Source organism: Poecilia mexicana, unplaced genomic scaffold (genome assembly GCF_051168715.1).
Source record: "Poecilia mexicana isolate PSO_F unplaced genomic scaffold, ASM5116871v1 scaffold_18, whole genome shotgun sequence".
Classification (NCBI taxonomy): Eukaryota; Metazoa; Chordata; class Actinopteri; order Cyprinodontiformes; family Poeciliidae; genus Poecilia; species Poecilia mexicana.
Window position 1 is genome coordinate 2,078,799 of NW_028263387.1, and position 26,491 is coordinate 2,105,289.

The following is a 26,491-nucleotide window of genomic DNA, read 5'->3' on the forward strand; positions in this document are numbered from 1 at the left end:
CTTGTGTGTACATACACACCACATAAGTCTATAGCGACCTGAGCATAAGATACAGGTGCCCAGGCTGAAATATGTCTTGGAAACTTCAATACATTCCTTTAGTCTTTGCTGTGGTTTTGCTAATGAGATTTGCCAGAGTTCTGAGGATTCTGGGACTGATATATTAAACTGTGAATGAATAAATCTTTCCCAGGTTATGACCTGTCTAGGTGGCCAGATCATAACATGAAAGATCAATCTTCCTCAGATCTCAAGCAGCCAACACATGATAGAGGTCTGAGGATGTTTTAAGACATTATAAGCATAGGTGCTGGAACGGGGGGCTACTGGGCCCCCACTTTACAGCCCTGCCCTGCCCGTCCGCTGGTCCCACCAGACATTTACAGAGACTCCACATAACTCTGACAATCTGTGACTGACACCTCTCTGTGTTTATATGCAGACAGAGGTACAGATGAGACCTATAACACTGAGATCTGGACCAAATCTAAGGCTCCAGATCATAACGGTCACCCAAAGGTTTACGCACATGCGGCAGCTTCGGGTCGGGTTGGGATCATGAACCGGTCTGACATCTGAAAAAAGGCTTTGACTCTGATCCGGTCCAGGTCTGAAACAATTCTGCCTAAAAATTAAATGAGATTTCTGTATTTGTCACCATTTATAGAACTGACAATGTTTTCTTTCTAATGGCGTTGGGATAAAAAATTAAAAAAAGACATCGGGTCCATGTCCGTTTACGGGTTGGACCAAATGTTCACCCACACTTTGCCCAGAGCAGATCATTTTTGCTCAGGTCGAAAAATAATTGCATGAATTTTTTTCCCCCCTCTTTGCTCTTCCAAAAGCCAAACAGCCATCAGTATCCATAAGTATTGATGGCTACTGATGGTTTTCAGGTCTCTGTTGGCTGTTGAAATTATTTTTTGTGCTAAATAACAAGCACATTAAAGTTTATTCATGGTGGTTTTCATTTTGTTTTTAATGCAAAAATATTGTCAGCAGTCTGGCTGGTTATCTGTCCCACTCAGACATCTCTTTCCCGCACAATTTGTGGAACATGCAGCAAATATAATCTGCGCTGCCTTTTGGTTTTAGACCCAAAGCATCCAGATAGCGCAAAGCTACTGCGCCTTAACGTGATGATGCGCTGGAACTATTAGGTTGTCCTGCTGCTCTAAATTGGCATTGCTGGAGGATATTTGACATCTATTTATTATTGCTTTTTTAATGTTACAAATATTTGACCAGTCATGATTTTTGTCATATCTATCTATTCTCAGGGGCTGCGCAGTTGGTAGAGCAGTTGCTTGGCAGCAAGAAGGTTCTAGGTTCAATTCCCAGCCCAGGTCTTTCTGCATGGAGTTTGCATGTTCTCCCTGTGCATGGTGGGTTCTCTCCAGGTTCTCCGGCTTCCTCCCACAGTCCAAAACCATAACTGTCAGGTTAATTGAGTGTGTGTGCGTGGTTATCTGTCTCTGTGTTGCTCTGCGACAGACTGGCGACTTGCAGGGTACACCCTGCCTCTCGCCCGGAACGTTAGCTGGAGATAGGCACCAGCAACCCTCCCGACCCCACTAAGGGAGAAGCGTGTACAGAAAATGGATGGATATCTATCCTCGACATAGTTGTATTTTGGACTTGTAATAAGTAGATAAGCCCACGGCTGTACGCACTGTGTATACCTTGAGATCTTTTTTTAAAAAGTTTAGAAAAGAATAATGTTATTGGTCAGTTTACTTTGTAAATTTGGCGGCTTGGCGCTTTTTCTGTAAGCTAAAAATGAATGAACGGAGTTTGAATTCTCCTGTAGTTCTACAAGCGGTTGTTTGGATCCTGCCAGAGCTTTTTACTATGTGCGCGGTTCTGGCGGGTCATCGGTTTATGAGCTTTTTCTATGTGTGTGGTTTGGCAAACTGAAGAGCTAACGGGTCACCTGGTTGGACAACTGTTTAACCCGCTACTGGTGCGTTCACACCAGTGATGTAACGACGACAAAACGTCGGGCTGCAGGCATTTATCCGTGTTTTACATTTTTCCAGACTCCAGTTTTGAAAATGGAATAAAGTCCATTCCGCCATCTAAATACTTTGTGTAAAGCTGCCTTCGGCAGGTTCCCCACTGACAACTTTAAAAAAAAAAAAATTCTGATTATTTCCCACAAAATCTCTGACCGCAGCGCATTTAATATCAAACAATCATCAAATCTAGTCAGACCGCAGCGCATAGACCCAGAAACGTTGATTTCCTGGTAAGGAATGTTTATTGTTTACTTCAGGACAAATTGTAACAAACTCACTGAATTGATTGACAGGTGCCATCATATGAACAAGTGCGCGCGCCTGACATTCAAAGTGCGAAACAGAGGTGACGAAACACCCAATGGCCCCCCCACCTCAAACATGAATCCGGCGCCGCTAAGATGTTTTCAACATCTCATAAAGTTGAATGCATTAAAAAAGATGTATTTTGCATGACATGTTACAGTAATTGGAGCATATTCAACTATAATGCCGAACAAAACAAATGGAAACTATCTTGACCAAATCTTACCTATTTAAAAGTAAATAAACCAAATGACAAAAACTTACCTTCCTAAATGAATGGCAGCTCACTTCTACAAATCTGACTCCATAATATATTTAACAAGGGTGTTAAGCAGAGACAACAAACTCTGGCTGATTGGTATGAGCAGAGGGTGGATGGAAGGAAGTCCATCAGTGTCTTTTATAGCTGTCACCTCTGGCAGGGCACCAATCCAACTTCTCTGGTCTTCAGGAGCCAGTCGGCAATGGGCACCTGAACACTCAGATTTGCATAATAAAACTTACAACAGCCGTAACACCTGTATATCTGTGCATGAAGATGCTTTTTATACTCCATGAAGCATTTGGCAAACGTCAATGGGCCAGGACTTGAACTCGTGACAGTCGCGTTGTGGCCTGAGGTTTCTGTACCTCAGGTCTACCTGGCTGCGCGGTATACCTACTGTGCTTCTGCAGCACCCTTTGTTGCTCATGTAATCCTTTTTTTTTTTTTAAATCAAAGTCTTTATTATTATTTTTTTACATAAACCACAAACAACACTGACATAGACACACACAACATAAATTCCTCCCACTCTTCCCCTCCCTTCCTATACTGGATCTGCTACCCCAACATATATCCATCTTGTATTCATACATCAGTCAATGCAAAGCACAAGTTTGTGCGTAAATGAAAGAGCCAATATTTGACCTTTACACAAATTTATCTGCTGAAATTATTTCTACGTAAGATATAAATGGCTGCCAGATATCAAAGAATTTGTTTACAGATCCCCTTACAGTATATCTGATCTTCTCCAAATGAATGTAAGACATAACCTCTCTTAACCAGTGTCCATATACTGGACGATGTGGATCCTTCCATCGAAGAAGAATGAGTCTTCTAGCCAGTAGAGAGCAGAAAGCTTACACAGTCCACTGATGTTTGCTGAAGGAAGCCTCTGCTGGAGCCACCCCAAAGAGAGAGATGAGTGGTGATGGATGAACAGTTTGTCCAAATATTCCTGAAAAGGTGTCAGAGATGCCTTGCCAATATCTGTGTAACTTTGGACAAGTCCAGAATGTGTGTAAAAGTGTGGCTGAAGATTGTTTACAACGATCACACGTCAGATCCAAGTCCCTTTTGAATTTGCAAAATCTGTCATTAGACCAATGTAAACGATGTACTACCTTGAATTGAATAACATGTTTCAGATATATTGAGGACGAATAAATATTTTTAATTATTTTTTTACCAAACTGTGTCTGATATGGATTCCTCCAAGCCCATCTCCCACTTAAAAGAATCTAAATTGGTGTCATTGTATGAACTGAGCAAAGAATAAACTCTACTCGTACTCATTTTGTTACAGACTTACACATCAGAATCTCATCTATAAGAGAAGTTGGAGAACGTAGAGGAAAACATCCAGAGTTTGACATTACAAAATGTCTCAATTGTAAATTCCTGAAAAACTGACTTGTGGATGTCAAATTTCTGAGTTAGCTGTTCAAATGAGGCAAACTTATTGTCTATATAAAATCATTTAGAGAAGTATTCCCTTTAAACCCAAAGCAGTGAAAGCAGAGTTAGTGAGGGAGCAAATGTGATTATTTGACATGTTCTCCCCTGTTCCCCTTATGAACAGGGGAGAAGAACAAATACCGTCTTAGGGTTGGATTTCGAAATCACCACACGTCGACCACACCGTAAGTAGTAAGAAATGAATTAATTGACTGGGCAGATTTAGAGAGAGAGATCTTTCCCACTTACTACGATCAAGAGATGATAGCACACAGTTCACATCTTCCCCACTGGAGCAGACAATAATAATTCTGTACTTTTAAACAACCTCCTGCATTGATTCCAGATTTTTATTGTGTGAGTTACCACCGGATTAGAAGTATTAGTTGAGTCTGGTTGATTAAATGGTAACTGGGAGCAGATAAAGAGCTAGATGTAATTGAATTCTTCTCTAAAGTCACCCAAGTAGGAACAGGATTGTCCTCTCTTAACCAGTACAGTAATGCTCTAATGTTAGCCGCCCAGTAGTAATATAAGAAGTTGGGGAGTGACAAGCCACCAAGACCTTGGGGTAGCTGTAGCATCTTACTGCCTATCCTTGGATGCTTTTTATTCCAAATAAATGAAAACTCACTATTTAAATTGGTAAAGAAAGTCCTGGTGAGGAACACTGGCACATTGTGAAATAGAAAAAGTAGTTTGGGCAGTATTGGCATTTTGATCTCATTGATTCTACCTCCCAGGGATGGAGGCAAAGATGCCCATGTAGTGATGTCCTTCCTAAGGTTCACCAAGAGAGGCAGATAGTTTGTTGTATAGAGATCTTTGTGGCTGTGACTATTCCAAATACCAAGATATTTAAATTTGACAGAACTGATTTTGAAAGGGACTGGGAGTAGGTTGAAGGTTTGGAGTAAAATAAGTAACTCAAGAATACTAGACAGGGAATCTGAAATATAAAGTATATCATCAGCGTATAAGGAAACTTTATGTTCAGTGCCAAACCGATTGATACCTTTAATTTCTGGGCTATTCCGCAAAGCCACTGCGAGTGGTTCAATCACGATTGCGAATAGAAGTGCCGAGAGTGGGCACCCCTGCCTCGTACCATGTTTCAATTCAAAGTAACTGGATAGATTACTGTTAGTGTGTACTGCTGCCATTGGCAAGGTATATATCAACTTCACCCATGAAACAAAGTTAGGACCGAAATTAAACATCTCCAAGGTCTTAAAGAGATAGTTCCACTCCACTCGGTCAAACGCTTTCTCAGCGTCCAGCGAAATTAAAATCTCATCACAATTGTGACCAAGCGGGGCGAAAGTATACAACACATTAAACAGCCACCTGATAAGAAGAATTTACGATTTTTAACAAAACCAGTCTGGTCAGGTGAGACAATTGTGGAGATAATCTGTTTGACTTGTATCGCCAACATCTTTGTAAGAATTTTTGCATCAGTGTTTAGAAGCGATATCGGGCGATATGAACTGCAGCTCAAAGGGTCTTTATCCTTCTTTAAAAACAAGGAAATTACAGCCTGACGCATAGACAGTGGCAATTATTGCGTGGCCAACAATTCCTCAAAAACTGATAACAGGGGAGAAAGTAGATCCAAAAATTTCTTAAAGAATTCTGCCGGGAAACCATCTGGTCCTGGAGATTTTCCATTTTGCATGTTTTAATTATCTCAGCTGAAGAAAAATCTCTTTCAAACTCATTAGACAGGTCAGAACTCAGTGAAGGGTTTTAACATCTTTAAAAAAGTCATCCAATTCAATTGGGTTAAGTGAAGCTTCAGAGGTATACAGAGATTGGTAAAATATTTGCACAGTAAGAAATGATTTGCCCTCTCAGGTAAGCCCAAATAGTGCTGAGTGGCATCCCAGGAGTCTGATTAACATTAATAAAAAACTTAATTTCAGATGCAAGCATATCGACAAAGTCTTCATCAGATAAAAGTATGGGATTAAGCTGCCAAGGATGATAGCTCAATTGTGTAACAGGAATGTTCAGTTTCATTATGAGCGTACTATGGTCAGAAATGACTATTTCTCCATAATCACATTCTCTCACTAAAGGTAAAATCCGTTTATCAAGGAGAAAATAGTAAATCCGCAAGTAGCTCTTATGAACAGGGGAGAAGAACGAGATTTAGATAGAGAGATCTTTCCCACTGTACTACGATCAAGAGATGATAGCACACAGTTCACATCACCCCCAATTATGAGATTATGTGTTGAAATATTAGGTATATTTGAAAAAATATTAAAAAAATTTTTGATCATCCCAATTTGGAGCATATACTGAGACTAAAATAACTGGAAGTGCATACAGTTTTCCCACCACAATAACATGGCATCCAGCAGCGTCCGTTTTAACACTGGATGCTGTAAATTGCACCTGTTTACTAAGATGGCCACCCCTCTCGATTTGGATTGGAAATTAGACTGAAACACCTGACCAGACCATCTTCTGCTTAGATTTACACTGTCAGCTTTACGTAAATGGGTCTCCTGCAAAAAAGCAATACACTCTATTTCTCACTCTAAAAAAGCGGCAGTTGGTGTCAGTTACACTCTGCATTTCGGCAGTTGGAAATTTCGCTCATTTTTCGCTTTTTACGTCGCCATCGTAACTCCGATCCCCAATAAAAGTAATAGCTCACTTCCCGGGATTGAGCCGCACGTTTTGATACCACTTTTGTGGGTGAGCACGCAGCGGTACGAGCCGCATTAATGGTAACGAAAGAACTAGAAAATTCCTGCAGAAATTTTGAGGGGCATGCCAAAGTGTGCCCGTCGGTTTTTAATCAAGCTTCTGATGCAAAAAATTAGCATTAATGCTAAAGAAAGGTGCAATGTAGTCAATAACCTGTGGTGAGTCAGAAACATGTTGACTAAACTGTACCTGTACCATTCAGTATGTTAAAATTAATGCATAAGCCAAAATGCTAATATTAGCGTGAAGACTAATATTCATGTAGGATGCGTGGCATCACTACCATGTTTTCTGTCATTGATTTACTCCATTCAGTATACTGAACATTGCTAATAAGTAAGAAAATTAGCTAATAGCTACCTTTAGGGAAAAGGCTAATGCTAATGCACTGCCTTGCTGTGCAAGGCAGTGCACTAGTGGGGGCAGTAAAATGCTAAAGTTTGTGCTAATGTTGTGCACAAACTTGTGCTAATGTTAATGCCTTGCGCAGCAAGGCAGTTCACTATCCTGAGGAAAAAAAATGCGAAAAAAGCTTAATATTATTGCAACGACTACGGCGTTGCACTAGCATGAGAGGAATATGCAGACTTTTATTTTGAAATTTTCAGTAAGCTTCATTTTAACAACCACACCAATTCAATGTGTAACAGTAGTTTGTTTAAACCATTCACATAAAGCCCAAAATAGCAATTAGATGATGTGAAAAATATCAAGGCTTTTATTTTGAAATTTTCATTAAGCTTCATTTTAATTGACCACACCAATAAAATGTGTAACAGTGGTTGGGTTAATCCAACTATATAATGCCCAAAAGAGCAAGTAGTTCTAAATGCCAGTTCAGCCCTAATCTGTGGTATCTGAGAGTTCCGCCATGTTGTAGTTCTGACCTTCAGTCATTGTAGTTCTAAAGAGCAGCTCAACTATCATGTTAGTGAGACACACAGGGAGAGACAGAATTCTAACTGTTTGAAGCAGTTAGTTTTTCTGATCAAAGCGGCTTACTGTTCAGCATCCATAAGAGCAATCCGAAAACTTTTTGAAGCATATAAGAGGGCAGCGATTTAAATCTGTTGTGCTCTCTGCACTAACCTGAGAGAAAAACATAATAAAGGCCTGAGAGGAATATTCAGGCTTTTATTTTGAAATTTTCAGTAAGCTTCATTTTAAATGGCCACACTAATCCAATGTCTAACAGTGGTTGGGTTAAACCAGTTTATATATAATGCCCAGAACATTCTGCCCTGTCTGTAGTTATAACATTCTGCTCACCTTCTTTCTGTAATAAGTCAGAGTTCCACCATTATGTACTTCTTAACTGCCAGCTCAGCCCTCCTTTGTAATGATTGAGGGTTCCACCATGTTGACCTTCCGACCTTCTGCTCAGGCCTCTGTAGTAAAGTGTTCCATCGTGTTTAGAACTACAAAGATGGTGTTTTTGTAGTCCTAAGGAGCCGTTCGGCTTTTGTCTGTGTTCTGTTGCTATAGTGATCAAGCCTCCCCCTGTGTTTCTCCACACAGGGGGAGAAACAATTCTATCTGTTTGAGCCAGCCAGTTTCACTCCAAAAAGCTGTCCGAACAACTCCTTTCCATTCGGGAACCGTGATACGTATTCGAAAAGCGTTTGAAGCATATGATAGGGCTATTTGTCGTCTCATTTAGTACCGCGATTCATATCTGTAGCTCATTCACAGTAATTGCAGTGATGAGAGAAAAATGGTGTGCGCAGAGCTCAGAACTTTTTGCAGAAATGTATGTAAAACACTGGGGAGGAGCGTCAGTTAGTCCTGTCCCATCACTAGTAGTCAATAACCTGTGGAGAGTCAGAAGCATGTGGACTAAGCTGTACTTGTACCATTCAGTATGTTGCATACGGTAAAATTAGCCAAAATGCTAATAATAGCATGAATGGTATCAGTAGAATGTGGGGTATCACTACCATGTTGTCTGTCATTGACTTACTCCATTCAGTATACTAAACATGGCTAATAAGTAAAAAAATTGGCTAAAAACCCTTTTTTTGCATTAGCATTTTAGGTGAAATACTAATGCTATTGCACTGGCTTGTGCACGCCAATGCCATAACTTGAAAGAAAATGCTAATAAAGGTTCATATTATTGCACTGCATAAGGTGGAGCACTAACTCGAGAGAAAAAGATCATTAAAGCTAATATAATTGCACCGCCTGCAGTGGTGCACTTACCGGAAGGGATTAATGAAGCTTTTATTTTGAAATTTTCAGTAAGCTTCATTTGAAATGGCCACACTAATTCCATGTGTAATAGTGATTGAGTTAAATCAGTTATATAATGCTCAAAGCACAAGTAGTTCAGAATACCAGCCAAGTCCTCCTCTATAGTAACAGACAGTTCCGCCATGTTGTAGTTTTGACATGCTGCTCAGGCCTCTCATTTAACCGAGTCTTGGCCATAGATAGAACTACAGCTATGGCAGTTATTGCTTCTGGTTTGTAGTCCAAACCAGCAGGTCTGCCTTTCTCTGTATTCTGTTGCTATAGCGATTAATCCTCAGCCAACTGCCCTGTGTGTGTGAGACAGAAAGGTGGAGAAGGATTTCTATCTTTATGAGACACCCATGAAATGCTAATGTTTGTGATAATGTCAATGATCTATCCTGAGAAAAAAAAAACATTAAAAAAAGCTTAATATTATTGCACCACCTATGGCGGTGCACTGACGTGAGAGCAATATGCAGGCTTTTATTTTGAAACTTTCAGTAAACTTCATTTTAAATGGCCACACTAATCCAATGTGTAACAGTGGTTGGGTTAAACCAGTAATATAATGCCCAGAACATTCTGCCCTGTCTGTAGTTATAACATTCTGCTCAACCTCCTGTAGTAAGTCAGAGTTCCACCATTATATAGTTCTTAACTGCCAGCTCAGCCCTCCTCTGTAATAACTGAGTGTTCCACCATGTTGTAGTTCTGACCTTCTGCTCTTCCCTCTGTATTAAAGTATTCCACCATGTTTAGAACTACAGATTCTTTGTAGTCCAAACCAGCAGCTCTGTCTTTCTCTGTATTCTGTTGCTATAGTGATTAATCCTCAGCCAACTGCTGTATGTGTGAGACAGAAAGGCGGAGAAGGATTTCTATCTTTATGAGACACCCAGTCAGTTTTGATGAAAAAAGCTGTCCGAACAACTCCTTCCCGTTCAGGATCCGTAACGATCCAAAAACCGTTTGAAGCATATGAGAGGGCTATTTGTCATCCTTCCGCGATTCATATCTGTAGCTCATTCACAGTAATTGCAGTGATGAGAGAAATACGGTGTGCACTGAGCTCAGAAATTTTTCAGAAATGTATGTAAAACACTGGGTGGAGCGTCAGTTAGTCCTGTCCCATCACTTTGCTCTGAAGCACCTGGACCGAAAACCGTAAGTCCTAGGGAAATTTTGAAAACATTTTATGGGAGCAGGCATGCATATCAATTTCATGACCAACTTTCATACCAATAGAGCAATTTTTGCTGCCATGAGAGCGATTTCAAAATCATTTTGGGGTCAAAAATACACTTCATTCCTCACTCTAAAAAAGCGGCAGTTAGACTCTGCGTTTCAGCAGTTGGAAATTTCGCTCGTTTTTCGCTTTTTACGTCGCCATCGTAACTCCGATCCTTAATAAAAGTAATAGCTCCAATGCCGGGATCGAGCATGATACCACTTTTGTGGGTGGGCACGCAGCGGTACGAGCCGCATTAACAGTAATGGAAGAAGATGTTATAATAAACAGACATTCTATTGGGTGTAGAACAATAGGTGCCTGCCATGCAATGTGTGGCACTATGAAAGTGAGTCATAAAACTAGCCCCCCCACATTTTGTTTTTGGTGATGATAACTCACAGCCTAGCGTTAGAATTTATTAGATTTAACAATGTTTATTAGATTTAACAATGTTTGGGTTTCGCCATCGGAGGGCGCTCAGCACCATGTGCAACAGCGCGTGACGATCTGGCAGGCTGAAGGAGTCCGCCATTGCCGAGAGGACAGCTTGTTGCAGTGGATGTTGGGAGCGCTACTGTAACCGCTGTATTTTCTTTTCGCAGGTAAGCTGAGTATTAGAATGTATAGCTCATAACGCCAGTAGCCTCCGATGGGTACGGAATGACAACAAAGGCGCTTCAGTATAGCTGCATTACCTAGCTAGATATACAGCAGGAGTTAGCACCAGGCTAAAGTAGCGAGGCTAACGGCTCACGCTTGGCTCGCGCTTATGTGGGCTCGGTGGGTCGGCTTAATGGGGCCGCAAAATGTGTTTTAAACTTATGTATTGTTTGAGTTCAGTTGAGTTAATGAAAGTATGTTGGATGTAGATGTACAGTGATGTCAGTAGAGAGCATGTGTATTTGTTGTAGCACAATGTGCAACAGCAGGTGACACTCTGGCAGGCTGAAGGAGTCCGCCATTGCCGAGAGGACAGCTTGTTGCAGCGGATGTTGGGAGCGCTGTATTTTCTTTTCGCAGTTTAAACTGAATAAATATGCTGCACGAGGAGTGACTCGGCCCATCATTTCCTGCGGTGTAACAAGTGCATCTGACTTGCTTGCTCTCCCTATGCATTGCTATGGGCAGGCCCCAATAAAGAGACATTCTATTGGGTGTAGAACAATAGGTGTCTGCCATGCATTACATGGGAGGCACATGTAATGCTATGGGCAGGCCCCAATAACTAGAAAAACAGCCGTGAGAATGCATATTTGCAGAATGACTGCTGCAGAAATGCAAGAAAAAGCAGAGAAAAGCTTAAGAAGTAGAAGAAAGCAGAAGAAATATAAATAGTTGAATCAATTGAACAGTGAAACAAATCAAAAAACAGAAATGTAGTAGAAGGAGAAATTAGTACACAACCAGAAATATTTGAAGAAGTGAAACTTAGCATAATGGGCCAAAGAAGCATATTTGCATAATGATTGATGGAGAAATATAAGAAACTTGAGAACAAAGAATAAGAAGTAGGAAAAAAGCATAAGAAAGCTACAGTCATACATTGTAGAAATCCTTTGTCAAGTAATGAAACTTAATAAAGGTATACCAGAATTTAGCTGAAGAAGCAGAAGTTTGTGTGCAACCTGAATTATTTGAAAAAGTCAAAAAGTGAAACAGAGCGTAAGAAAGCATAATTAGCACAAGAGGAAATTAGTGCAAAACCAGAAATAGTTGAAACAGTTGAACAGTGAAACAGCAATAAGCTTAAATTAGCGGAAGCAGAAATTAGTACACATCCAGAAATATATGAAGGAGTGAAATTTAGCAAAACAAAGAGATTTAAGGGAAAAAGAAGCTTATTTGCAGAATGATTGATGGAGAAATATAAGAAACTTGAGAACAAAGGAAAAAAACATAAGAAAGCTACATTCAAAACATTGTAGAAATCCTTTGCCAAGTATTGAAACTTAGCAAAAGAATTGCAGATTTCAGCTGAAGAAGCAGAAGTTTGTGTGCAACATGAATTATTTGAAAAAGTCAAAAAGTGAAACAGAGCTTAAAAAAGAGCATAAAGTCATAGTACCATTCTCTTGAAGAAGCTGAACGTTTTGATATATGAATTAGTACAATTAGTGAAAGATAGTAGAAGTAGTTAAGCGCAGTAAAACGTATGGAACATCAAAAAATAATAAAGAGAAACAGAAACACTAGTAGTGAGAATGCATTGAATGCATTCTCACTGATAACTAGAAAAATTGCTGTTCCTAGTGAAACAGCCGTGAGAATGCATATTTGCAGAATCACCGCTGCAGAAATGCAAGAAAAGGCAGAACAAAGCATAATAAGTAGAAAAAAGCAGAAGAAAGCTACTGTCATGCATGGTAGAAATATTTTGCCAATTTGTGAAATTTAGCTAAAGAATTGCAAAAATTAGCATAATCAGAAATTAGTTTAAAAAAAAAAAACCTGAAGAATGTAATAATAAAAATACCAAAAGAAATAATACAAATTAGCAAAAGCAGAGATTAATATAAAACCTGAAATAGTTGAAAGAGGTGAAAAGTAAAATATATAAATTAGAAGAAACAGAAATTAGTTTAAAAAAATCTGAACAAAGCATACGAAGTAGGAAAAAACACAAAAATGCTACATCTATGTATAGTAGAAAGTGGAAGGAGCAGAAAAACATCAAAAAACAAAAAGAAATGAAATTCTATCTGTCTGTCTGTCTCTGTCTGTTGGGTGTAGAACAATAGGTGCCTGCCATGCAATGCATGGAAGCATTGTCAGTCACTGCTCTCCCTATGCATTGCTATGTGAAGGCCCCAATTAAACCTGACCCACTCAGATAATCATCACCAACCTTTGTTTGTTCAGTAGGCATTTCACTGCTGCTGTCCTAAAGATCTGTTAAATGTGTGAGTATACTTACAAATAAAATGATGCTGACACAAACACTAAATAAAAGTGTTCTTGTGGTCTCCTCCATCACTATTTCTTATACCCGTAAAGAGGATAAGGAGTAGTGAAACCTGATACGTACTATCATTTCTGCCTCCCTTTTTGCTTTTATACCAAATGTCATGTAGAACTTAGTCTATTTTTGTTTAGCATGCCTCATTAGCATGCATACCCAAAGCAAATGGCCTAACCCCAACTTACATATTACCTGCTTTGCCAAATACCAGCTGATTTTTTTTTTTTGGTTGTTAGGTAATGGGCAGTGGCTTCCGATTGTGACTGAACTGGGAGGTTTTCGAAACGACACATCTTAAAGAAACCAAAAAACATTAACATAGTGCCAGTGCTTGATGTTTTCTTCTAGCACTTGGATTGTTTCTAGAAGAAGTAGAGACCCAAATGGGATACCCAAATAATTTAAATGGGAGCCAAAGGTGAAACCTGCTTTCACCATTTCTCCCAAGATAAAATCTCAGAGGTCCACAGAAGCAAGTTTAATTGGTGCTTTTTCTGTTGAGTCTATAGGGAAGGACTCTGACAAACACACTCCTCTAGGGGGAAACACCTGAGCTCTGTCAGAGTTTGTTTGTCTTTTAAGTCCCATGGGTATACAACGGGGAAGCCTTGACCTTGTCATCAGCTTTAAAGGATCTGCTTCTAATTTAAGCCATTGCTTTTTTCTGTTTCTCCTTCAGGGCAAGCTGTGGAAAAGGGATTTAATGAGATCTCATGAGAAAAGAGTGCCAGATTAAGTGGCTTTGTCATTTACATAATATATGAAAGCAAAGCAACAGTGACATATTAAATATGCTCTGATGTTAACAAGTTAAGGGGAAGTTTTGATTTATTAAAGCATATAAGCTCATTGAGATATAATATTCAATGGAAGTTTTTAAAACAGAACCATAAATTTTTATAGCTAAACTCAAACACTGTAATTTCTGGGTTTACTGAGGAAGAGATGTAGATCTGTGGTTGTCTTATGTGACAACAAGAACATCAAACAACTGGACAACAAGAGAAAAGTTTCTATAAATCTAGTATACAAAGATATAACCAGCGATGCACCAATTCCAGTTTTCTGGCCAATCACAGATCACCGATCTTTAAAAAGCCTGACCTGCCGGTTCTGATTTTGGGCGATACAGATTTTTTTGTCTGAAATGTTGATAGTTATATTGAAAAAGTCGCAACATTTGGCAACAGTGAAGTCCCTATTGTTAATTCCGAACCTGCAGACATGACCTGGTGGGTTGGTCCATCAGTCAAACTTCTCTCATGGCAGAGCAGAAGAGGACAATGTTTAAATTTTAGACCTTTGTTGAAGTAGACAAGATCGATGGATGAAATCAACTTCACATGTAAGTATCACCGGATCATAGATCTCCCAAAATTAAGGAAATCAGGGCTGACTTATTGGTTGGCTGATTTATCTGTCAACCAATAAATTAACCACTAATTCCAATCGGAAATATCAGGTCACAATACTTTTTTGCTTGTTTATGGTCTCTGCACATACTCTAATAATTGAAGGCAACAAAAGCCTTCAATTATTACACCATTACAGACACAATAACAGATATTTGTATATTTTTTGTCTAGAAATAGCAACTGCAAAATACTTAATATCCCTGGTGATGGTGATAGTGTTTACTGTTCTCTAATAAACATCTGGGGCCTTTTCAGAACAGCTGTATGCATATTGAGATTAAATTGCACAGCTGAACTCTCTTTTCTTACTGGGGGATAAATGACAGCCAGTCACAAACAGCAAATTGTCAAAGGATAATTTTACTAAGCACTAAATGGTCTTGGATCTTCAGTTGCTGGTCATTTCTGAACCATATAGACCCCCTCAGTTACACTGAGATCTGTTTACTCAGTGTTCCCACACTGAAAATAAATGTTTCTTTGAACCAACTTAAAGAAATGTCTAATTTGTTACAACTATTTTAATCAGGTCATTCATATTATGTATTAGCTTTTTATCAACTTTAAAGTTTGCATTGTGACAAACTATTCCTGTTCTACATTCAAAATGTCTATGATATGAACTGTAGTGGCTGCTTGGGGACAGGAGTCTTAATCAAACTAAGATTACAGAGTCTGACCCAAGCATTTATTGGCAAAACTACTCGATATGTTTCCTTTCACCTGAAATGAAACCTCTTTTCTTATTATTTTGGCATTCTTATTTTAAATGGTGGTCTCTAATAAACCTGTCTCTCTTTTCAGTATGCAAGGATCCTCCATACAAAGTGGAGGAGTCTGGATATGCTGGATTCATCTTACCTATTGAAGTTTACTTCAAAAACAAGGTAATTTTAATAAGATCAATTATGTGAAACTTAAGTCATCATTTTGAAGTTTGGATTTAATCGGCTGCTGACTTCCAAAATTCTGTTTTCTGGATTTGTCTGTGCCTAAAGAATGTAAGTTGCAAATTATGTGAAGAATTTAGTTTATCTGTATCACTAGGGTACATATGAAGGCCTACTACATCAATAACAAATTTTGCTGGACTATAAATTGCCTCAGAAATTACTGCAATAAATAATAGTCATGTCATCGTGACACCATTTTTTAACTAATATAATAATAATAATGGTATATTAATGCAAGTACACCTGCTCAAAGATTTTAAATAATCTTTAATTTCTGAAGAACATTTAACATTAGACCTAGAAAACATGTTAAATATCGCAAATAAATGAACAAAACAACTGAAACAATAATTAAAATGGAATATGAAGCCTCTGTAATAAAAATTGCATTTAAAAAAATATTAATCATTCAGCTTTGGCAGGGTCCATTATTGAAAGAGGCAATATTTCAAATAATTTATTTTTGATTGTGCATTTCTTTTTGACATTCAGTTTCTACCTCATATATCTTCCTTAGTGTGTATTAGTTAAGACATAATGTAATAAATCTGATCATAGATGCATACTTTGCAAATATTGAAAACAAAATCCTGGAATGTCGAACAGGTGGGGTTTATTTTTGAGAAACAAGGTTGTTTTGTGTTGCAGTTTTCTGCCTAGGTCCCTCTTGAGAAAGATCTATATCTCAACAGGGTTTACCTGGTTATTTAAGGGGGGAAAAAGATTTAGCACTCTAATGCAGTGTTTTTCAAACTTTTTTGAGCCAAGGTACACTGTTTTAATTGAAAAAAATCTCGAGGCACACCACCAACCAAAAATGTAAACAAAGATACTCTGTATCCACCTATATTATATATATAGTCATTCTTATCAAAGTGTCTTGAGAAGGAATCAAATAAACACAAAAATGTATTTTTATCACATTTTACAATTCTTATTTCAAATTGCACGTAACATGTCCACTTCAAAAATACACCTGAACAGGGCCACAACACTGTGGTCTTAAATTTAAAGAAGATCTAGAAAACTTCAAAGTGTTTTATAAACTAATCCACAAGCATTCTTATAGCCGGAATACAGAAAATAATTCTTATTCTGAAAGAAGCAATAATATTTGGGAAAGATTTCACTGTTACAATATGAAGATTTGCATGTACAAAATGTCAATGTCTGTATATTTTACCCATCTAGTGTGAAACCTGTGCATATTTGGATGAAAACAGCTGATTTCCTGGCAGAAATTGAAGAAAGACAAAGCTCTTCCTCAACAGCTCTCAGTCTCTCTCTGGTTTTAGTTTTTATAGTAGCCAGGCTTGAGAAGCTCACTTCACACAGACATGTTGAGGGAAATGGACTCATGTTCTTTCCAACTACTGCTGAGCTTCACTGTCTTTTCCATCACTGTCGTCACAGTCTTGCTAGATACGATTCTCTCACCGCTGTAACATTCATGCATCACTAATTCTCTTGTTTTAATGTAAAATGCTCTGTACCTACTGCCATCTAGTGGTAAGAAAATTACATGATTACGCCGCTAGCTACTACTAACCAAGGTTTCGTTCACACTGAGCTTAAGTGCAGCTCGGTGTGAACCGAGCTGCACTATTTCCCTCCTGTACTGTCAGATCGACAGCCCTCAACTTAAAAGCTGCATCATACGAGTTTGAAAACATTTCTCCGTCGTGCCTGCTGCTAGCATGTGGTTGTTCTAAATGAAAATCAACGCGTTCTTCTTTGATTTACAATTTTGACTTCTAATGATTGACTTCCTGCTAGAGAGCCCCCTGGTGGTTGAAGAAAAATACACAGAAAAGCCGCATCGGGCTACAATCCGCATGGTTCAAAGTTTAGGAAAAAAGTAGCAGCTTATAGTCCGGAAAATACGGTACCATAGGTGAAGTTGGATAATTTCCACGGCACACCTAAGGATCACTCATGGCACACTAGTGTGCCGCGGAACAGTGGTTGAAAAACACTGCTCTAATGAATAAAGTATTTGCATACTGCTCCAGAGTCAGCACCCAAGTATTATTATGTTTCAATTGTGCCCTGATTTACCATGGTGCTATATGTAATAGTTAGTGGCAGGGAGAATTGAGGGGTGAGGGGTATTCTAAATCTGGGTTAAACTTTTAGAGATCCACTGGTCAGAACTTTGCTGCTGATTCCTGATCTCCAGATCTGGTAAAGCTTTCATCTGCCTATTCTGATTTGTCTTTAAGAACTATAATGTAGGAAGATATACACTGTCCCCCATGAGGGATCAATGTGTTTAAGAGAGTAGTTTTAATTATACTGTATATAAGATCAGCAAAGATTGAACCGGCTTTACCTGGAAGACGTGGAATGTGGGGTGGACACGGAGGCTGGCCGGTAGACTGAGACGGACAGCGGTTGGGCTGATAACTGATTCAGTGGTGTAGAGGCCAATGTATCTAGGAGCCAGCTTCTTGGAGAAGGATTTAAAGGGAATGTCATGAGAAGAAAGCCATACCTGCTGACCAGGGCAGAATCGAGGTGCTCAGATGCGCTTGCGGTTGGCGAAGCGTCAGTTCTGTTACGCCGTGCGTTGTAGGGCAGCTACAGCGTCAGACCAGATGCGCCTGCAACAGCAGATGTGGTGACGGATGGAGGTGACCGAAATGTCCCTTTCATCTGCTGAAAAAAGTGGAGGTTGGTAGCCCAGTGTCACTTCGAATGGGGAGAGACTGGTAGCTGTGGAGACATGTGAGTTGTGGGCGTATTCAACCCACGGGAGGAACTTACTCCAGTCTGACGGGTTGGTGTAGGTCAGACATCTGAGGGTGGACTCCAGCTCCTGGTTCATGCGCTCTGCTTGGCCGTTGGACTGGGGGTGGTGACCAGGAATGAGTGAGAATTTAGCATTTACAGCCAGACAGAACTGCTTCCACACCTGAGAAATAAACTGGGGACCGTGGTCAGACAGAACTTCAGTAGGGATGCCATGGACGCGGACCAGGAGCTGGGCTGTCTGGAAGGCGGATGGGAGCTTTCTGAGTGGAAGAAGATGACATGCCTTAGAAAAGCTATGAATGACGGTGAGAATGGCTATCATACCTTTAGACGGCGGGAGGCCAGTGACGAAGTCGAGGGCAATTTGCGACCAGGTTTTCTTAGGGATCTGAAGTGGCTGGAGGAGCCCTGTGGGAGGTTGGTGAGACGGCTTGCTACGGGCACAGATGTGACAGGTGTTGCCATATTCCTTAACATCCTTGTGTAGTGATGGCCACCAAAACCAGCGGGAGATGAGCGAAATGGTGAGGCTGATGCCAAGATGCACTGCAAACTGGGCGGTGTGAAACCAGTGGATGAGACAAGCACAAACTGTGGATGGGACGTAAGTTCTGTCTGGTGGACCGTTACCAGGGTCAGGCTCTTCCTGAAGTTCTTGGTTGACCACCTCCACAATTTCCCAGGTGAGGTAACCTACATTGCAGCTGGGAAGTAGAATGGGAGTGGGTAGCTTCTCGGAACCATCTGGAGAGTACTGGCGGGACAGGGGATCGGGCTTGGTGTTCTTAGAACCTGGGCGGTAGGGGATGGATAAGTTAAACCGGGAGAAAAACGGAGACCACCGAGACTGATGAGAGTTCAGACATTTATCTGCTTGTACATAGGAGAGGTTCTTTTGGTCGGTCCAAACTAGTACTGGATGCTCTGCGCCCCTCAGCCAGTGGTGGGCTCTTAATGCTGTCTACCACTCTCATCTCCTTGGCGGTTGTGGATCAGGTGGTAGGCATTACAGAGATTGAGTTTGGTGAAGATGGTGGCCTCTTGGACCGGTTCGAATGCTGAGGAGATAAGTGGAATTGGTATTTACTCTTTGATGCGATTTAGGCCTCTATAATCTATACAAGGTCGGAGGGAACCGTTCTTCTTGCTGACAAAGAAGAAGCCCACTCCCAATGGAGAAGATGAGTGGCGGATTATACCGGCAGTGATCGACTCGTTTATATGTATTTCCATAGCTTGGCGTTCAGGACATGAGATGTTATATAAACGGCTGGATGGAAGAGGCAAGAGGTCTATGGCGCAGTAAGGGTGGTGGTGGGGAGTTGTGGGGGGGCGAGCGGGAGAAAGAGCCTTGTCCTTGCTGAAGACCTTGAGATTGTGGTAAACCTCAGGGATACCTGTCAAATCGATGGGGTCTGCCTCATTAAGGACCACGGGGGCGAGACTTGGAGGGATGGCAGACTGCAAACAGGAGGAGAGACAATGTGAAGACCATGATTCTATGCGAAGCTCAGACCAGTTTATGTGTGGGTTGTGCTGCTGGAGCCAACTAAAGCCTAGGACAACTGGAGTCTGGGATGATGAGAAAACATAAAATGAAATAGACTCATGGTGATTACCCGAGACGATTTGCTGAAGGGGCTTGGTCTTATGCGTAATCTTGGGCAGCATGCACCCATCGAGGCCGGGGGCTTTAACCAGTGCCAACAAAGGTACTGTCTCCAAATTTGCTTGGGTGACAAGAGATTAATCTATTAGATTCTGCTCGCAACCCGAATCTATAAGTGCAGTGAGGGGGAGAGAGTCATTATTAAACTGCAGGACAGCGGGAAGCAAAGAACAGGGAGCAGAAGAATGAAGTATGGGACCCGTTAGTTTCCCCAGTCTGACCGTCGGGCCTGGGGGTTTGGGCGAATTGGGCAGGATGCAATGAAATGGCCCGTGGTGCCACAGTATATGCCGGAAGAATGGATGCCAGCCAGTGGGCTGGCATCCATTCTTCGCTGCCACTCCTCCGGAGAGAAGCGGGTTTGGCCTATCTGCATCGGCTCCGGGTCTGGTGATGGGGAGCTTGGCAGCCTGTGTACAGGTGCTCTGGGAGGTAGTAGGACAAGAGGTCAAGCCAAGGCCGTTGTGTTCCTTTGCATCCTTCTTTCCTTGAGACAGTTATCCAGAAGGGTCGCTAGAGTTATTAGCTCGTTTAATGACTCAGGGTCGTCAAGCGGTGCCAACCCATCCTTTATGGGCTCGCTGAGAGCATAAAAGAAGGCGCTCTTTAACGTGCAGGAATTCCAGCCTGAGACTGCAGCCAGGGTACGAAATTCAATGGAAAACTCTGCAACTGATCTTTGCCCCTGCCTCAAGGATCACAGTCGGCAGGATATGCCTGCTTGATCAGCATCTTTGTTAAAAATTGATTTAAACACTTCAATAAATTGCTTATAAGTGCAGCCAAAACTGCAATAGTCAGTGAAGCGTGCCTCAGCCCATCTTAGTGCCTTCCCAGATAGAAGCCCAAGAATAAATGAAATCTTGGCATCATCATGTGGGAAGCAATGCGGGGAGCAGTCAAAAATAAGCAAGCATTGGAGGAGGAATCCTCCACAGCAACCCGCATCACCAGAGAATTTCTCGGGACTAGGTGAACTGATGTCTTGTGAGGTGGAAAGCTGCTGGGTGGCTGGTGGATTGTCAACGCCTTCTTCAGGAAGGCTGGTTCTTCGAGCTGCAATCTTAGCAGTCGTTGAGCGACCTGCTCCAGGTGTTGATTAGTGGCCTCTTGTCGCCGAGGGTTCTAAGTACGGAATCAGGAGACTGGATTAGCGAATGTTGTTCCGGCATCGTTCTCCTGAGGGCATCTACTGGGTGATATTGGCCGGAGTGTTCCGTCATGCTTTTGGGAATTTTTTTAATCCACTTGCAGAAACACCATGAGGAGATCAGAAGAGTTCCTTTAGATTTATTTACAAGAAGTTAAAAGTGTAATAATGAGGGAGTCCAGGACAGGAACACACCCACACTGGAAGGCTGGCTTGGAAAACTGGGGACAAAGGAGAGGCGTGAGTCCAGCAGGGATGCTGAGGCCTGATAATGCCGGTGGCACTTACCCGTGCGGGCAGGCGACCCGCTAGGGAGGGGCGGCGATGGAGCGGTAGTAAGCCGAGGCTGCTTTGGGGCATAGACCGCTGTAGGGGGTAGCTTGGAACAGGAGGGAGGAAACCATGATCTGAGTGGAATCCCGAGTCAAAGCATACCTAATAGAGCAGAACACAGAAGTAGTTGAGCTCTGAACTCATAAGGCTTCAGATGAAAATCTGAGAGGCTGGAGTTGCCACATTGGCAAACACTCTGGCTTCAAAGAACCAGCAGGCGGCTCTTCTTGTGTTCCACGGTTGGTGACAGAGGTTCCCAACAGTTACTGGATTTATTAACACCTGGTAATATTAAGAGACAGTAACCAATGAAGCATATTTCAGTCTGGTTAAGAGCATTAATTATTATGAGAAAATACAGATTCAAAATTACAAAAACAGTTATTGTTTTAGATTTCCTATATCTGCATGCCATCTTGGTGGTACACTATTCATCTGTCAGAAGGTTGACATCATTCTTTAAGAAATGTGACTTTTCACAGTATTACCCACTAGCCAGTGTTACTCAGAAATTAAAGGAAGTTTACATGAAATACTTCAAATAGGAAATTTGATTTACTAAAACCTGCAACTGAAGAAAATAATCAAAATTAAAGCTCCGCGGAGCCTCAAGCGGCCCTCGCAGCCAAGCGCCGCTCAAGCCTAGCCACCGCGGATGTTCCAGCACCGCCTCCCCCCAGCCACCGCCTCCCCTCAGCACCACCTCCCCCCAGCCACTGCCTCCCCTCAGCACCATGTCACCCCAGCCACCGCCTACCCCCAGCCACCGCCTTGCTCTCACGGAGCTGCCAAACCCGCCCTGAAGATAGTCACCCTGTCATGTTCGACATTGCTCCCAGACAATGCACAAAAATCTGGTGTAGATCAGCTGATATCGCAAGGAGACACAGGTGTTTGATTAACCTTGGTGTGCAGTGGAGTCAAATTGCAATTAAACTCTATTGGGCTCCTTAGAGGTTCACAAGTGTCACTCATAAAAAGTCTGGAGCAAATGGGATGATGCGTGTGTGAATAAGAGATGATCGTTTGCATATGGCGAGGGACTGCCATCTGGCCACGCCTCCACGGGTCAGTAGGCATTTACAGAGTTCATCTTCATCTCATTTTATGTCAGTCTGCACAGGATGAAACCCATATGACTTAGAGAGTAAAAGTCAGACATACAGTAGAAAAAACAGGTGACTTCCTGTCGGAAGTGGGCGGGGCTAAGGTGATGTCATCAATCGACCACCTAACTGTGATGAGGTCTGGTCTATAATGAGACATAGAAAGTCTGATGCAGCTGTGACCTCGTATGTGCATGTTATGTCACTTTAATGATTTATGGCGAATAGTCAGTTTGGGACGATCCATATGGCGAGGGACAGCCATTTGGCCACGCCCCCACGGGTCAGTAGGCATTTACAGAGTTCATCTTCATGTCATTTTATGTCAGTCTGCACAGGATGAAACCCATATGACACAGAGAGTAAAAGTCAGACATACAGTCGAAAAAACAGGTGACTTCCTGTCGGAAGTGGGCGGGGCTAAGGTGATGTCATCAATCGACCACCTGACTGTGATGATGGCTGGTCTATAATGAGACATAGAAAGTCTGATGCAGCTGTGACATGGCATTTTGAAGTTATTTCACATTCATGTTTCATGGTGTATAGTCAAAGTTTGGGACGTAGCCACGCCCACATGCTTTGACACACAAAAATTCCTTTGATAACTTCTGACCTTTAATGTCTCAACTCTCTGCTGACTGAGTTTGAAGTCTGTATCTCGAAAGCTGTAGGAGGAGATGGATCAGATGCGACATCTATGAAATAGAGGAAATGGCAGCATTTCATCCAAAATGGCCGACTTCCTTTTGGGTTTGCACCATTGCTCCAAGAGACTTTTTTGTACATCCTGATGAGTTACACATGTGTACCAAATTTCATAACTCTAGGTTAAAGCATGGCTTGGGGCTGATAATGTTTTTGGTGAGAAGTGTCATTTCACAAAGCCAAAGTTTGACGCTTAGCCACGCCCACATGCTTTGATCTACGAGAATTCTCTTGATAACTGTTCAACTTTAATGTGTCAAGTCTCTGCTGAGTGAGTTTGAAGTCTGTATCTCAAAAGGTGTGGGACTAGTTAAATCAGATGTGACATCTATGAAATAGAGGAAATTGCGGCTTTGATTCAAAATGGCCGACTTCCTGTTGGGTTTGGACCAGGGCTCCAAGAGACTTTTTTGTACATCCTGATGAGTTACACATGTGTACCAAGTTTCATAACTCTAGGTTAAAGCATGGCTTGGGGCTGATCATGTTTGGTGAGAAGTGTCATTTCACAAAGCCAAAGTTTAACGCTTAGCCACGCCCACATGCTTTGATCTACGAGAATTCTGTTGAAAACTTTTAAACTTTAATGTCTCAAGTCTCTGCTGAGTGAGTTTGAAGTCTGTATCTCAAAAGGTGTGGGACTAGTTAAATCAGATGTGACATCTATGAAATAGAGGAAAATGCTGCTTTGATCCAAAATGGCCGACTTCCTGTTGGGTTTGGACCATGGCTCCAAGAGACTTTTTTGTACATCCTGACAAGATACAGATGTGTACCAAGTTTCATAATTCTGAGATAAAGCATGGCTTGGGGCTGATCATTTAAAACACGCTAGAGGGCGCTGTTGAGACATTAGGCCACGCCCACCAAATATTCCACTGGATTCCTATCCGGGGTAGGACAACGTTCCATCCTAGTGAGTTTGGTGCAGCTGCACCCAAAATTGTGGAATTCAGAGCCAAAAGTATGGGCACTGTCTGACAGGTCATTTTGCCACGCAGCCACGCCCACCTGCTACATCCTAGCCAGATGGGGTTGGAATCCAATACACACCCACATGTCTTCTGTCTCTGGACACAGTTTCATGTTGATTAGGTCAAAGGGGTCAGATAGCGACCGTTCACAGTAAAACATGACACTTCCTGTTCTCAGGGGGCGTGGCCTAAGTGATGTCATCATTTGACCATTGGGTATTGTAGGGGACCCGATGATGATCAATCACTAAAAGTTTGGTGCTGCTGTGAGTTTTTTTGTAAAAGTTATAACCGTTTTGTGTTTCATGGCGAATCCATGAACTTTGACCCCAGGTAACCCCCCTTCAGGAAGGTCGAAAACGCAAACCTTTGATAACTTTGGATCGGCCATGCCTTATGAACGATCTGACCGAGTTTGAAGCCGATCGATCGAAATCCCTAGGACAAGTTCGAAAAAATGCGAACCCTGTGAACGGCCAAAATCGGTTCAAAATCGGAACTTCAATCCAAAATGGCCGACATTCTGTGATACTTGCACTATGACATTAATTGTAAATTCAGAGTGTCTTGGGGAGCTCTACAAGTGTACCAAGTTTCAAGTCTCTACGATAAAGTAAGTGAATAGGAAAGGGTCTTTTGAAAGTTGCTAGGTGGCGCCCTTGAGCCGTTTCTTTTGCGATTTTTTCCACGACCATAAAATACGTAATTTTTCACCGGGCTCTATGCCCCCGCAAAGTTTGGTGAGTTTTTGAATATGATAAAGCCCCCAAAAAGCCCCCTAAAAAGGGTGGCAGAATCGTAATAATAAGAAACAGTACAGGAACAATAGGCTCTCGCAGCGCTTAGCTGCTCGGGCCTAATGAAAATCATTATCCAAGGTGATCTCACTGAATATATGCAAGAAGTGACACATATAGTGATGTTTCTCGACTGCTGCAACAGCAATATTAAGCTATTTCCTTTGTCTTTCCCCCCATATTGGTGGCTGGCACTTTTCTTAGGAAGAACCGAAGAAAGTTCGCTTTGATTATGACCTGTTCCTCCACCTTGAGGGACATCCGCCTGTCAATCATCTCCGCTGTGAAAAGCTGACATTCAACAACCCAACAGAGGACTTTCGAAGAAAACTGCTGAAGGCAGGAGGGGTGAGAGTGTGTTGGAGGCACTGTTTTGTCTTATTCCACATATAAGGATTCACTTTTGTCAGATATACATTTTTATTGACAACTGTGATCAATCAGTTAGTCATACAGCTAAGAGTAACAGACCTAAAATTGTTGGAGACATATTAAAAAGGAGCAAACTAAGAAAAAGTAGACAAAACAAATTTCGGTTCCAGATCACACTATCAGCACCTTAAGAATTTATCTTAAGTTTTAAAAAAAACACTTAGGTGTGAATACAGCTGTCATCAATGCCTCTTTTTAGAGACAACTGAGGAAAACCAAATAACAGGAATAACATGGCTTTAAACTGCAAGAACATACAATAAATGTAAATGGTTCTGAAACCATAAATGTTTCGACCCTGCTTTATTTTAACACTTCATAAAATTTTGTTATAGACTAAATTTTATGAAGTTTAGCCTATAACTAAACTTACTGACTTAATGGATCTAGTGAGATATCAACCAGTAAGATTGATTCAAATTGGCCAATCTGATCAGTGTAAAATAAAACTAACAACTCCGTTAGTGTTACAGATCTTCGATAAGTCTATTACAGAGAGTGTAATCTCTTCTGCCATTATCAATTGGCTAATGGCAAATATAAATATTTTTCTAGGAAAACCTGGGTGCTTTGAACGTTGAGCTTAAGTTATGATACTTCCCATATATTTATTATTTCTACATACTGTAGGTTCTCGGGCTATAAACCAAAAAAGGTTTTAAAATAAAGCAACTTAAAAAATTACAATTTAAATAACACATTACTTGTATTGAGAGCCATTACAATACATCGATGTTTAAGAAGAATTTTATGAAAAATTCATTAAACTTGTTTTTATTTAGAGCCTTAAATTTTTGCAATAGGGTTGTAGCATGGATTAGATCTGTGACACTGACCACAGGACTCTATGATTACAAACCAAACTAATATCTAATATATTTTAGTTTGATTTGTATAGGTCTTAAAAGTTAATTTAATGATGAAAACCACTCGTTTGATGTACATTGCCACTTATTACGGCTGCAGATTGAACACATTAAAAACCTTCCTTAGAGATATGGGCC

At 41.1% G+C, this 26,491-nt stretch overlaps 1 protein-coding gene across 2 annotated transcripts in view; it reads left to right on the forward strand.

The window, feature by feature from the left end:
• The window catches only part of mllt3 (MLLT3 super elongation complex subunit), an 81,189-nt gene that overhangs the window by 29,841 nt on the left and 24,857 nt on the right, over positions 1-26,491 (forward strand). For both annotated transcript variants that reach the window (XM_088015336.1, XM_088015337.1), the window contains exons 3-4: positions 15,416-15,498; positions 25,260-25,403. In XM_088015336.1, coding sequence (XP_087871462.1) covers positions 15,416-15,498; positions 25,260-25,403 — 227 coding nt within the window. The remainder of the gene's footprint in view (positions 1-15,415; positions 15,499-25,259; positions 25,404-26,491) is intronic.